Raw genomic sequence first — 15370 nt, 5'->3', positions numbered from 1 at the left:
TTTTGGTTTGCGTTTTGCTTTTTGTTGTTAGTGTTTTATTGTTTTTTTGTGTTTGGTGTTTTTGATTTGTCTTTTTGTGTTTTATTTGGGTGGGGTTGTTTGGTTTTGTTTTGTGTTTGGAGTTGTGTTTGGAGTTTGCTTTTAGTTGCTAGTGTTTTATTGATTTTGTATTGTTTTTGGTGGTGTTTGGTATGGCTGTTGTTTGATTTTAATTTTCTTTTAGAAATAAAATGTTCTTGTTGAAGTGTGGATTGTGACTGAAGGATTGTGTTGCAGTCTGAATCTTTCTTTTGTAAGAATGGACTCTGAGTCTCTCAAAAGTGACATTATCCTGATGCTATTTATTTTGATAGTTGATTAGTTAGTTTCCAAATACTTTTTGGAGCCACTGAATGTACATCCTCCATTTGTTTCATATTCAGTTGTCTCATAATCGCATTTGTAGAAAAAATCTCTCTGTGTTGCACTCAGATTTCAGTCTTTACTGAAGGCTGATAATGGGAGAAGAAGAGTTAAGTGGAATAGAGAGAGAGAGCGAGAGGGAGATGAAAAGAGGACAGAGACAGATTGATCCACCTTAACCTTTCTGCATTCAGCCGCCGTTTCTTCACTCTAAATGATTTGGGCAGTTTTACCCAAACCTATTCCCCATCTGCCTCCCTCACTCACTTTACCACAGGATGAGCAGATGAGACGTGAAGTGGCTCAGATCGCTCATGCTGTTTGAGTGGAGTGAACGATGACGGACAGTGATGTGATTCATCATGTTCATCAGAGCATTAGATGTCTCATATTTGATTCAGATCTGCAGATCCTTCATTGCACAGGACGTCTGTGATGATTACCCACTGCACCACTTTCCTTCACCGGCACAATTGTAGGACTTTACTCCATGTGTTTCCATTCCGTCTGTCCAGCGAAGTGTAGTGTGGAGGGACCGAATCACAGCTGATCAGAACATTTTGTTTAGCCTTTTTATTGTTTTATTGATTTGGAGGTGGTTTGCTTGTTTGCTGATTTTTTTTTTTTTGTGGCTTGCTTGTTTGTGTTTTATTGGTTTTGTTTTGTGTATGTTTGGAGTTTTTGTTTTGTTTGTGATTTACTGTTTGGTTTATTGGGTTTGTTGAGTTTGCTTTGTGGTTTGCATTATGTTGTTTGTACTATTGGTTTCATTTTGTGTTTTGCTTTTTATTAGCATTTTATTGGTTTTGTTTTGTGTTGGTTTGGAGGTTTTGTTTTGTGTTTTTTATTTTTGTATTATTGATTTCATTTTGTGTTTTGCTTTTTGTTAGTGTATTATTGATTTTGTTTTGAGTTTTTTGTGGCTTGCTTGTTTGTATTTTATTGGTTTTGTTTTGTGTATGTTTGGAGTTTATGTTTTCTAGGTTGCTTTAAGTTGTTTGTTTTATTGGTTTAGTTTTGTGTTGTTTTGGGTGTTTTGTGTTTGTTTTTATTATTGGTTTCATTTTGTGTTTTGCTTTTTGTTAGTTTTTTTATTGATTTTAGTTGTTTGTATGTTTGGAGTTTTTGTTTTGTTTGTGGTTTACTCTGTTTTAATGGGTATTTGTGTGTGTTTTGAGGTTTGCTTTGTGGTTTGTTTTTGGTTGTTTGTATTTGTTTAATTTTGTGTTTTGCCTTTTGTTAGCATTTTATTAGTTTTGTTTGTTTGGAGTTGTTTGTGGCTTGCTTGTTTGTGTTTTATTGGTTTTATTTTGTTTGGAGTTTTTGATTTGTGCTTTTATGGTTTGTATTTATTATTTATTGGTTTCGTTTTGTGTTTTGCCTTTTTAATATTTTATTGGTTTTGTTTTGAAATTTTTGTGCTTGTTTGGAGGTTTTGTTTTTGGTTGTTTGTATTATTGGTTTTGTTGTATTATAGTTTGGAGTTTTTGTTTTGTCTTTTTGCTTTTTGTTTGTTTGTTTTTACTTTGTTTGATTTGGTATGTTATGGTTTGATGTTATTGTTTCACGGATTGTGACTGAAGTATTGCGTTGCAGTGTTTATATTTGCTAGCATGGACTCTCGGCACATAACGACAGCCGCTGCTTCACAGCATACACTGAAGCAATGTGTGTTGGACACTAAATGTGCCAGTTCACTGTAAATCACAGTTCACTTCATTGTAGATCTCAAAACACTTGCCGTACATTCTTTTATCATCATCTGTTTGTCATGCTTATCATATTTTAGACAGTTTCAAGGCTGTTTTAATACAGTGACCCTTCAGGTGCAGGAAGGGTTATGCACAGTGTTTCCTCTTTAAATGCATTAATTGTGTATAAAGGGACTGCGAGGCCTGATGGAAAATCTCTCTCTCTCTCTCTCTCTCTCTCTCTCTCTCTCTCTCTCTCTCTCTCTCTCTCTCTCTCTCTCTCTCTCTCTCTCTCTCTCTCTCTCTCTCTCTCTCTCTCTCTCTCTGTGTGTGTGTGTTTAAGGTCTCGTTGTAAGATCAGCACCTCAGATTGCTCTCTGCGCCTTCTTGCATCGATCGCTCAGATGCTGCTGTGTTAGATGTTCTGCGTTTAGACTTTATGGCACTGATCAATAAAGAAACATGAAACACGCGCACTCATACAAACACTGAGATGTGCGCCGTCTCTGTCCAAGCTGATAATATTTTGTGTCCGTAATCCATATAGTGGAGACATACTGTATCATTGTTGAAGAAAGTAAAGGTGGTTCAGTGACTAAAACGTAAGATGCTGTTCTCAATGGTGTTCTGCAGTAAATTGAATTAAACCTTGTGTGTGTTCAGACAAAAGACACATTGACCAAGTGGAGCACTATTGCCCTTCAGTATTGATATTGAGTTGTGTATTTGGGTCTTTTGTTGTGGTGTTGTGTATATTGTAATCTAATCTAAACTAAACTCAACAAGATCAATTTATGTGAGAAGCAAAATAAGACTTTTTTTTCAGAGATTTTGTTTATTTTTATTTTCCCCATGATTTAAGCATAAACCTCATTTAATGTTGTTAGGTTCATGTAATATATTAATGCAATACATTTATCTAATTAATCACATAAAAAAAAAATCACATTTTGTGAACATTAAAACACACAGAGAAAGGAAGCTATCTTTCACAGTATGTCTAACGGTTGTGTTTGTGTAGGGAAATGATGTAATGGAAGAGCAAGATCTGAGAGAAATCGGCATCACGGATCCGGGACATCGCAGGAAGATCATCAGCGCTGCACGTTCTTTACCAAAGGTCTGTGTCAGTCTAAAATCATCCGTTACATGCTAAGATGGTCTTTTATCACTTATGACTTTATCAGGATGATCTTGTGAGAGGTCCATAATTGTGATAATCTCTGTTGTGTTGATCTGTACTGGTTTCGTGCAGGTGAAAGCGTTGGGCTGTGACGGCAGCACGACCCTCTCCTCGTGGCTGGACGTCCTGGGACTTCAGGAATACCTGCACAACTTCATGTCCAGCGGCTATCGCACGCTAGAGTGTGTGAAGAACCTGTGGGAGCTGGAGATCGTTAATGTGAGGACAGCGGCATACATTCAGACATTTACAGTCGTCAGTAAAGACTGCTTTTTTGTTTGTTTGTTTTTATATGAAGTATCAGTAACACTTTACTGCTTAACTACTTTATTAACATGAAGTAACTATTAAAATAATCATAGTTAAAGGAATAGTTCACTTCAAAATGAAAATTCTGTCATCATTTACTGTTTCAAATCTGTATGAATTTCTTTCTTCTGTTGAACACAAAAGAAAGATATTTTGAAGGGGGAAAAATACTATGGAAGTCAATTGCGTCCAACAACTTGTTTGTTTCAAAATATCTTATTTTGTGTTCAGCAGAAGAAATAAATTCATACAAGTTTGAAACGGTAAATGATGACAATTTTCATTTTGAAGTGAACTATTCCTTTAATGTTAATTTTAACATTTACTAATACAATATTAAAATAAAAAATTCTGTTTTTTAATACCATTTCATGAACCTGAACTAACAATGAACAGTTGTATTTTTATTAACTATCATAAAGAAATAGTAACGCATTCATTGCTCATTGTTAATGTATTAACCAATGTTAACTAATTGTAACTTGACCTTATTGTAAAGTGTTACAAAAGTGATATGATTTGCATATTGGCTTTTCTTTTCTTTGTAAAAGTAATTTAATTACTTGTTTCTGAATTAAGGCCCGTTCACACCAAGGACAACTATAGGATATATAGGATAATAGAAATAGTTCTAAAAATCATTCTCAAAATTAAAGGTACAATATGTAAGATTTCACAAAAAAATCACTTGCACAGTGTGATATATTTCCTGCAGTTGTGTACTGACAATATCCCAAAAGTTCCCAAAGATTTTTAATTTCAGAGAAATTCCAATTTTAAATAATGGCTCGTCCCTGTCGTCCTGTCCCACTTGTCGCCTGTCAATGACGTAATATCCGCATTATCCCTAGTTTCCGCTCGTACTGCCATAGTAACCATGGCGACAGACGTGGACAACTGTGTTTGTGGTTTCGTTCAAACATTATGGATTATGGCAAGCAGACTTTGGGACAAAAGGAGAACTAAAACGAGGATCAATATCAGCGTGGCGTTTTCGAGATGCCGAGAGCCCCACGTCCACGACAAACTTCATTTTGTATAAATTGTATAAACTTCAAATATTAGACAGGTGAGCAAATGTACTGTACATAAAACGAATCAATGTTATATAGCTCAACATGATGAAATGTTAGAATATGATCAGTATGTTATTCTAATGTTGATCTAGCTTACTGCTCGTCTCATAGCCAACAAACTAACACATAGAATAACATTATAACTTTCAACACACTCAAGTGCAGTTTAGTATGATAGTGTAGACCAAGTGAAACAGTGCTGCTTTACCTCACAAGTTTGTTTATAATATGTGTTACATAAACTGACCTGTGTGAGTAGTAATTCAGCACTTGCCGGTAGTTTGGTAGAATTAAATGTCCTCATTCCTTTATATCTGCGGGACTCGTGTATGGCGCTGATATCTGTCTCTCATTAGCAATCGTGTCCTGCTTCATACCACAGTCATGTTAAAAACATGAATGTATTCACTCATCCATAAACATTATTAGATCCGTTAGCACAGGGTTCACCAATCTCGGTCCTGGAGGTCCGCTGTCCTGCAGAGTTTAGCTCCAACCAGCTCCAACACACCTGTTTGAAAGGTTCTAGTATGCCTAGTGAGACCTTGATTAGCTGGTTCAGGTGTGTTTAATTGGAGTTGGAGCTAAACTCTGCAGGACATCGGCCCTCCAGGACCGAGATTGGTGAACCTTGTGTTAGCATAACGATAAGTTCCATTATTCCGCTTATCACTGCGTCATCAACCTACGCCTTTGTTATTGTAAGAGGTTAGCGTCGACCACTAGCGTCGAAAAAAATGACATTGTAGCTTTAAAGAATAGTAGAGTTCACACCACAGCTATAACCATAATGGCACGGAAGAACAATATCATTGCATTCACTTTCAAAACATTATTTTCCAGCTGATGAACGATAAAAACATGGACAGCCTGACAGCCAATCAGAATTTGTCCTGCTTTAACAAACTCGAGCATTTAAAGCGACAGACAGCAAAACTGCAGCGTGCGCTTATAATAAACAGAATAATATTGTCCGCTGGTGTGGACGCCAATGTATTTATCGTTATCTTTAAAGTTATCGTTCTTGGTGTGAGTGGGCCTATTCAGGGTATTTACGTTGCTTTCTGGAGTTTAATTTTTGTTTGTGTGTGTTTTGTGTACGTGTAGGTGCTGAAGATCACGTTGTTGGGCCACAGGAAAAGGATCATCGCATCGTTAGCTGAGCGGCCCTATGAGGAGCCGCCGGTTAAACCTCCTCGCCTCTCTCAGATCAGAGTAAGTGCTGCGGTGTACAGTAACATGGACAGACCTCCGGCGGAGGGACAGAATCACACTTTGTTCAGTGTTGCATTGCAGGTTTTTTTTTTTTTTTTTTTTTAATGACACTGATTAATTTAAGTCCTTTTTACTGATATGTAATTAATGCAATTTTAGTTGACTAATGAAAAATGTGTCAAACTATAACAGATCTAACTTTGATCTATAAATGTATTCATTTAAATGTGTCAAACATTTAAACGTTTTGTTTGCGTGTTTGTTTCATTGTTATTTTGCAGTGTTGTTTTCATATTTTTACAGTAGTTTATTGGCATGATTCATCTTTCATCTGGTCTTCATCAATGACAAAAAAAAAAAAAATTAAATAGATTTGTCAGTTATTGCATTTAATAGATTAATACTTATGCCATGTCTTATTTTCGCAAACCATGCCTTTCAGAGTTTGTGTCCATGTATTTTGATGTCTAGATGTGTTTTTTATGTTTCCTCTGTTGACTTTTGCAACTCAAACAGCAGCTTGACTGCACTTCTGTCCCTTACAGAAGGATATTGGCTGAATCTCACAATCAAATTGGTCATATCTCACACAAAAAAAAAACAATAGATTATATTTTGCATGAATAAAAACAGAAGCACATTTTAAGGACCTTTAAGAATTGATGCATAATTGTTTTTGAAATAAAATAAAATAAAACTTATTTGATATTACTTTAAGTATTTTTATTTAAAATAAACTAAAACAATATTTAATTAAAAATAAATGTATTTCATTTAGCATTAAAGGGATAGTTCACCCAAAAATGAAAATTCTGTCAGTAATTACTCACCCTCATGTTGTTCCAACCCCGTAAGACATTCGTTCATCTTCGGAACACAAATTAAGATATTTTTGATTCAATTTGAGAGTTGTCTAACTCCTCCATAGGCTTCTAAGGGACTGAAACTTGCTGGCCCAGAAAATGTATTAAAGACATCGTTAATATAGTCCAAGTGACTCCAGTGGCTCGATCTTAAGTTTATAAAGTGACGAGAATACTTTTTGTGCGCAAAAACAAACAAAAATAACGACTTTATTCCACTTTTCATTTCCTTCTCTCTGGGCCTTGGGTCTTTTCACGTAGTGTTTAAGCGTAGCGCGTCTGTGTTGCACGTCACCACGTAGGCTCACTATTGGCCGACGCTGGTCATGTGTGATACGTGGTGACGTGCAACACAGACGCACTACGCTTAAACACTACGTGAAAAGACCCAAGGCCCAGAGAGAAGGAAATGAAAAGTGGAATAAAGTTGTTATTTTTGTTTGTTTTTGCGCACAAAAAGTATTCTCGTCGCTTTATAAACTTAAGATCGAGCCACTGGAGTCACTTGGACTATATTAACGATGTCTTTAATACATTTTCTGGGCCAGCAAGTTTCAGTCCCTTAGAAGCCTATGGAGGAGTTAGACAACTCTCAAATTGAATCAAAAATATCTTAATTTGTGTTCCGAAGATGAACGAATGTCTTACGGGGTTGGAACAACATGATGGTGAGTAATTACTTACAGAATTTTCATTTTTGGGTGAACTATCCCTTTAATGTGCTATCCCGCTCCCGCTATAAATGTGCAGGAAGATGTTTGCTATGACACTTCCTCCGCTGACACACCCAGGTAGAGAACAGTTTGCCTCATTGAACGGACGGTACTTCAGTCCCTCTGAAATTTGGCATCAGCCCTGATTATAGTCTATAACAAAGTGCAGAATACTGGAAGCTCTCTCTCTCTCATTTATGAGGAAGCACATCTTCCCTGTTGGCTGATCGCCCTCATTGAACACTTCTTTTGCAGTGTCAGGATCTCGTGTCCCAGACCTCGTCTCCTCTCAGTCACTCAGACTCCTACACTCGTTCTATGGATCCGCTGTTGCCCGCAGGGGATTCTGGGAGGAGGAGAGGACCCGACTCCGAGTATGACGCGGCCACCCGACAGCGGCCCAACGACAGAACACAACCACAAGTGAGTCAAACTCAGCGATTCCTTCCGCTTCTGCTCAGATGAGGTTTATCCTAAAAGAGTTCTTCCTCCCTGAAGGAGAAATATGAGGAACGTCAGCGGGAACCTCGCCTGACCTTACGACCCCCGAGTCTGGCGGCTCCGTACACACCGGTCCAGAGCTGGCACCACCAGCCCGAGAAGCTCATCTTTGAATCGTGCGGTTACGAGGCCAATGTAATCATATTTCTATCAGCCTCTCTTTATAAAATCATTATTCCCTTGATGGTGTTTAGATGTGATTTTGCCAGACCAACTGAAATCTCTCTCTCTCTCTCTCTCTCTCTCTCTCTCTCTCTCTCTCTCTCACACACTCTCTCTCTCTCTCTCTCTCTCTCACACACTCTCTCTCTCTCTCTCTCTCTCTCTCTCTCTCTCTCTCTCTCTCTCTCTCTCTCTCTCGCTTTGCAGTATCTGGGCTCGATGCTCATTAAAGAACTAAGAGGAACGGAGTCAACGCAGGACGCCTGTGCTAAAATGAGGGTAGGTGTTCACTGAGGTGTTCTTCAGCCAGTGAGAGCTCAAGGTCTCTCTTGTGAGCGTCTCGCCAGGACACTGAGATCATCATTATATTCTGGAACGGGCTGACTGTCAGGGAAAACTGCCACCCATGCGAGTCCTCTACAGGACACTAGCGCAAAAAAAGACCGTTTCATAATAGATACAGAGGACTGTCCAGAAAGTGGAAAATTAACTTCTGTGTGTGTGTGTGTGTGTGCCAGACTGCAGATTTGCACTTCAAGGGCTTGATAAGCAGTCATGTACGTTCGGGTTTAAATGGTTAAATAATTCAGCAGAACTGTTTGCTCAGCCGGTCACTGCAGAGATGTAGTCAGATTGAGCAGTCGGGCCAGAGTGATGCTTTTAATCAAGAGAGCCAGCCAGAGAGAAAAAAACCTGTTTTCTTTACTAAGTAAATGATGAAAGAAGGGCATAGGGATGTATGAAGGGGATGTATGTCCTTTGAATATTAGCACTGGCTGTTGGTGAATCTTACAATGACACTGGTCGTATTTAATATTTCAGTCTTAAAAATAAATAAATGAAAATATATTTTGGATCAAGAAAAGAAAATAACCACATTTTACATAATAATAATAATAATAATAATAAAACGGAAATAATAATGACCTCATTCACGTTTGAGCTTCTCTATTTAATGGCAAACCCACTTGACGGAGCTCACGCCACCTACAGCTCGACTCCTGCATGACAGGATAGCCAATACCGATCTGATATATCGATCCTTGAGGTTGACTCGGGTCATCCCTAATTTAAATACTGTAAAGTCATTGTTCAGCTAATGTTTGCTGATGAACCCCAAGCTCTTGATCAAGAACTACTGTTTTACAGTCATGAGAACTTTGGGACAAAATGAATGGTCGACCGATATATCGGGCAATATTTGGTGTTTTTTAATTCAGCATCGGCCGATAAGCGTTTTGTTTGGCCGATGTGTCAGAAGCAGGACGTGTGTCAGACCGAAACCGGTCCGTGCGAATCGGATGCGAACAGGAGAGCGAGTTCTGCTGTCACTGGAGACGCACGATCGACAAACTTTATTTCAAACTACGCTGCACTTTTCCCAGTTGCCCAGCTTGTCATATTCATGTCATTTTCACTGTGGGCTGCATGTAAAATTAGGGTCTTTATTTGAAAAAATATGATTCCCAGTGCTCAAATTTTCCAGATTACTGAGTGTCCTGTTGACTATAACGGGTGTTATAACGAAATGGTCATAAAAAATGTTGTGGTGAAATATTTGGGGCATTATATTCACAACCCTTCTGTAATTCTCTCTCTCTCTCTCTCTCTCTCTCTCTCTCTCGCTCTCTCTCGCTCTCTCTCTCTCGCTCTCTCTCTCTCTCTCGCTCTCTCTCTCTCGCTCTCTCTCGCTCTCTCTCTCAGAGGTCGACAGAACAGATGAGGAAGATCCCCACCATCGTCCTCTCCATCACGTACAAGGGTGTGAAATTCATCGATGCTGCCAACAAGGTGATGACATCATCCTCCTCTCGTTCGCCCTGGGCAGGCGATAAACAGCCGCTCGTTAAACTGAAACCCCTCTGGCTCATGGGACATCTCTGTGGGGGGAGGGGGGGGGGTGCTGTGTTCTCATCGCGTCACATGACTGATAAACTCAGACTTATTGAGTGACTCCTGGCTGATCCTGAGCTCTGAGTCATTTTCGCTTTGCTAAAGGTCACGGGTGTCTGAAGCGGCTCCGGATTATATTTATTCATATTCATTAAAGTTTTAAGTTGTTTTGATCCTGTAGATACTGCATTGACATTAATCTGTTATTGTTGTTATAATTATTAAAATGATGCTTGACATTAACTTTTTTGCTCACCAGCCACTGTGGCTTGTGGTTTTCCAAAGTTACTCGCCACTCAGCATTTCCACTGGCCACAATCCTGACATTGATACCATGAGGGAAAACTGCCATTTAGATATTTTTAATATCATCCCATAATTTGTCAGCAGGTTTATTAGTTGCTGTCACTTTAAGAGCTGACGCACAGACACTGTGACACATGCGTTTTCTTTCTCATCTGTTTACATTCACTTAAAACATAACTGACTGTGTTTACGCGAATACTGGCCAAGACCATTTTGATATTTTTGTATATTTGACTGTTTAACCGAAAAATAACTCAATTTAGTGCTGAGAGGCGGCTTTATGTAGTAAAATTATGGTCAATACATGCAATCCCTCTGTGAAATTCAAGCCCTGTAACATCAACAATATTCATCCGGAGCAAATGAAACGAGTGAGTGAGTGGAGGCGGGTTTGTGTGTCACTCGCTCTCGGAGAGATGAGAGAGAGAGAGAGAGCAGCTGGTCTCCTGTGTCTATTCTGTGGAAAATTAGTATTGGACGTGTTTCAGATTTCAGGATCAATATTGAAAAATCTATATTTTGGACAACACTACATTGCACTTAGTTTATTATTTCAGATGCATTTTTAAAAGACTACAATTGAAAAATGTATATATAATTTATAAAATTCAAGCCGCCAGCGTGGCAAGTAGCTTTTGGCAGGTGTTAATGTTATATATATATATATATATATATATATATATTAGTGCTGTCAAACGATTAAAATATTTAATCGCGATTAATCGCATTAATGTCATAGTTAACTCGCGATTAATCGCAATTAATTGCACGTTTTTAGCTATTCTAAATGTCTCTTGATTTCTTTTTGTCCCATTATTTTTTCTCATTTTAATACTCTTACCAACATGGAAAAGTGGATCAGCTTGCTTTGTGCAAATGTTTTTTATTGAAACGACACCGGCATATACGGTAGTGTTCAATTTCACACTAACATTCTCACTTGGAGCAAATAATCTCTCACACAATGTAACTGTCCATCAATAAAAGGGTGAAAGAAATACTGACGAGGTCCTGATATTGACAAGGGGGCGGAGAATTCGCATCAGCTGTGTGTGTGCTTGGCCATCAAGTGGTATTTCAGACTGGACGTGCTGCAATGATAGCTCAGTTCACAACGACAAAACACACAGATCACTTTGGTCTTGTCAATTGAACCATTTGGCCACTTTTTTAAAATTAAACTTTCCATTCAGAATCTTAATGGCATCCATTTCGGCGTCTCGCGCTCATCATTCATCCACTCAAAACGTAACGTTAAAGGGGGTCGCACACTGGATGAGAAGCGAAGCGCAGCGCCTCGTATTTAAAATTCGAACACATGAGTGAACACACACCGGCGGCGTCATTCGGCGTTTTATTGCTGGCCATAAACTGAGAAAGTGCGCGTCCGATGTGCGATACAAGTTGTCCTAGACACGGCTTCTCATCCACTCTTTGGCCGGCTCACAAGCCCAAACAAGTGTGTGCGGCGTGCCTGTTGTTTTGTTTCCGGTCTAGCTAGATCTGGTGGTGTTGTTGCAAAAGTATGTGAAAAAAAATTACAAAGTTTGCTAGGCGTTAATCGCGCGATAAAAAAATTGACGCCGTTAAAATGGGTTTGCGTTAACGCTGTTAATAACGCGTTAACTGACAGCCCTAATATATATATATATAGTGTTTCTGTGATTGCTGTTGAGGCTCTGTCTCCTAATATGATCTTGGTTTTGTGTGTGCAGAACATCATCGCAGAACATGAGATCCGGAACATCTCGTGTGCGGCTCAGGACCCTGAGGACCTCTGCACCTTCGCTTACATCACTAAAGATCTGCAGAGCAGCCATCATTACTGCCATGTGTTCAGCACCGTAGACGTGGTGAGACAAACATGACCAGCGCTTCAGGGGTTCTCAACGGTTGGGCTTCAGTTTCAGATGCTGATTTACAGAACTTCTGCACAGAAAGCTGTCTGTCATGACCCTTTTGAGAAGCACTGCTCATAGTCTCTCTCTCTCTCTCTCTCTCTCTCTCTCTCTCTCTCTCTCTCTCTCTCTCTCTCTCTCTCTCTCACTCTCACTCTCACTCTCACTCTCACTCACTCACTCACTCACTCACTCACTCACTCTCACTCACTCACTCACTCTCTCACTCACTCTCAAATTCAAATTCAAATGAGCTTTATTGGGATGACTTGTACAGTATTGCCAAAGCATAGGCCATTACATAAGCAATGAACAAATAATCAAAGTCAATAAATCAATCAGTAAACAAATGCATGAATACATTTATATAAACAAGAAAAAAAAACACCTTTGTACATTTGTACCAACATTCAGACAAGATAAGAATGATTCTGACTTTAGTTTATGCTGATTTACAGAACTTCTGCACAGAAAGCTGTCTGTCATGACCCTTTTGAGAAGCACTGCTCATAGTCTCTCTCTCTCTCTCTCTCTCTCTCTCTCTCTCTCTCTCTCTCTCTCTCTCTCTCTCTCTCTCTCTCTCTCTCTCTCTCTCTCTCTCTCTCTCTCTCTCTCTCTCTCTCTCTCGCTCTCTCTCTCTCTCTCACTCACAATGGGCCGTGTGCCAGGACTCTGATAGTATCTCAGAGTTTTATAGGAGAGTTTGTGAGCCCATTAAAGTTACATTGATCATACAGCTGCCTGAACGATACAGACACACTAGACCTTGAATACTTACAGCCAGACTCTAGTAGAGCAGCAATTAATGATTCATTTGATAGTTCACAAATCAAGCCATTATTAGAACTGATAATTGACTATTCAGGTGATTCATAAATAGCTATAAGCTTTTACTTTTGACTTAAGAGGTTATATGAGGCAGGCAATAATTAAGTGCAATTAAGTTTTGATCAAAAGTTGAATGTATAGACATTTGTTATGAAATATTTCTATTTGAAAAATATGTTCGGTAACACTTTACAATAAGGTTTCATTAGTTAGCATTAGTTAACTATTTGAGTTAACAAGAACTAAGACCAATACTACTTCAACGATACTACATTTATTAATTTTAGTTAATATTAATTTCAAAATTAACTATGTGTTGCTCATTGTCAGTTCATGTTAGTTAATACATTAATGTTAACAAATGAAACCTTATTGTAAAGTGTTACCAAATGTTCTTATGAACTTTATATTCATCAAAGAATCTTGTTTCCACAAAAAATATGAAGCAGCACTACTGTTTCAACACTGAAAACAATAATAATAATAAATGTTTCTTTATCAAATCAGCATAATAGAATGAATTCTGAAGGATCATGTGACACTGGAGTAATGATGCTGAAATGCAGCTTTGATCACAAGAATAAATTACATTTTAAAATATACAGACCCTTTCCAAAAAATTAGAATATCATGGAAAAGTTTATTTATTTCTATAATTCCATTCAAAACGTTAAACTTCCATAGATTATAGATTCAGGGCCCACAACTTAAACGATTTCAAGTATTTAGTTGTTTATTTGTACATAATTTGGGCTTCCAGCTCATAAAACCCACAAAAACAGGATTTTAAAAAATTTGAATATTACATAAAATCACACAGTAATTACACAGTGATACCATGGTCATTGAACCAGGTTTTGGTTATTTTGGCAGTGTGGGCCGGTGCAAATCCTGCTGGAAAATGAAGTCAGCATCTCCATAAAGCTTGTCTGCTGAAGGAAGCATGAAGTGCTCTGGAAATGTCCTGGTAGACGGCTGCGTTGAGTGGACAGCACAGTGGACCAACACCAGCCGATGACATGGCTCCCCAAACCAACACAGACTGTGGAAACTTCACACTGGACTTCAAGCATCTTGGATTGTGTGCCTCTCCATTCTTCCTCCAGACTCTGGGACCTTGGTTTCCAAATGAGATGCAAAATTTGCTCTCATCAGAAAAGAGGACTTTGGTCCACTGTGCTTTATTAAATCCAGAGTCAACGCAGCCGTCTACCAGGACATTTCCAGAGCACTTCATGCTTCCTTCATTTTCCAGCAGGATTTGCACCTGCCCACACTGCCAAAATAACCAAAACCTGCTTCAATGACCATGGTATCACTGTGTAATTACTGTGTGATTTCATGTAATATTCTAATTTTTTGAAATCCTGTTTTTGGTTACTTTTTTTCAGTCATAATGTGATATAAACTCACAACTGAGAGTTATAAAATCTGAATTGTGAGATATAAACTCATAAAATATGCGCGTAGATGCACAGAGAAATGCTGCTTATGTCCCTTTTCAGAGACTCCATGATGTCTAATGTGCAATTATATGAAAAGCTGCTCTTCATTACACTACTTGACATAACTAAGCTTTCCATTACACACTTTATGAGTTAAAATGCCTCTTAAGTGCAGTATAATGGTGGAGGCTTGTAGAAATGTACTGATGTATGACTCTGTTGATGAGGCTGTTTAAGAAACCTCTGAAGATGGATCGAGGTCATTTGAGCTCTTTGATAATTTCTTAATTGCTGTTTAAGCACTCCATCATCATAGTTAATCGCTGCGTGTCCACCTCCCGTCAGAACCTGACCTACGAGATCATCCTGACGCTGGGACAGGCGTTTGAAGTGGCCTATCAGCTGGCACTGCAGGCCCAGAGGACCAGACAGCAGCAGAACACCGAGATCATCGAGACCAAGAGCAGCAGACCCACGCCCAAACCACGAGGGAGCATGCGCAAGTCAGGGGTGAGAGCGCACACACACACACACACACACACACACATCCTGAGCCCTGGAACAACCCACCGGTTCCTACACAGCTTCCTCCAGTCAGGCTGCACAGAGTCGATATTTTGGTCCGATTTCTGAATTTACACCATGTTAGACTTGTGGTTAGTTTGTTTAGATGTCAGTCAGACGGTCTCTTCCTGTTTTTCATCTTCAAATCAAACTTGGGTCTTCGTCCACATAAGCGTTTACACTACGAAAGCAATCCGGGTCGAATGTGTTTTCAACTCCCTCTGGAAGAGGTGGAAAGTGGACAAGCTCAAAGCGTTTTAGACCCGTTTTACACCTGGATTTAGCATTGTACACTTGTGATAGACCAAAACATCGTAATAT

At 38.9% G+C, this 15370-nt stretch overlaps 1 protein-coding gene across 17 annotated transcripts in view; it reads left to right on the top strand.

The window, feature by feature from the left end:
• Positions 1-15370, top strand: part of LOC307145432 (ankyrin repeat and SAM domain-containing protein 1A) — a gene marked incomplete at its 3' end in the record, with an annotated part of 130209 nt that overhangs the window by 99557 nt on the left and 15282 nt on the right. For all 17 annotated transcript variants that reach the window (XM_079848553.1, XM_079848555.1, XM_079848560.1 and 14 more), the window contains 9 exons: positions 3115-3213; positions 3349-3495; positions 5769-5876; positions 7708-7875; positions 7951-8088; positions 8323-8394; positions 9820-9906; positions 12030-12167; positions 14831-14995. In XM_079848553.1, coding sequence (XP_079704679.1) covers positions 3115-3213; positions 3349-3495; positions 5769-5876; positions 7708-7875; positions 7951-8088; positions 8323-8394; positions 9820-9906; positions 12030-12167; positions 14831-14995 — 1122 coding nt within the window. The remainder of the gene's footprint in view (positions 1-3114; positions 3214-3348; positions 3496-5768; positions 5877-7707; positions 7876-7950; positions 8089-8322; positions 8395-9819; positions 9907-12029; positions 12168-14830; positions 14996-15370) is intronic.

This window comes from Squalius cephalus (assembly GCF_949319135.1).
Source record: "Squalius cephalus genome assembly, chromosome: 18".
NCBI classification, from domain to species: Eukaryota; Metazoa; Chordata; class Actinopteri; order Cypriniformes; family Leuciscidae; genus Squalius; species Squalius cephalus.
Note: the sequence above shows the minus strand (reverse complement) of the source record. Positions and strands in the feature narration are given on the sequence as shown.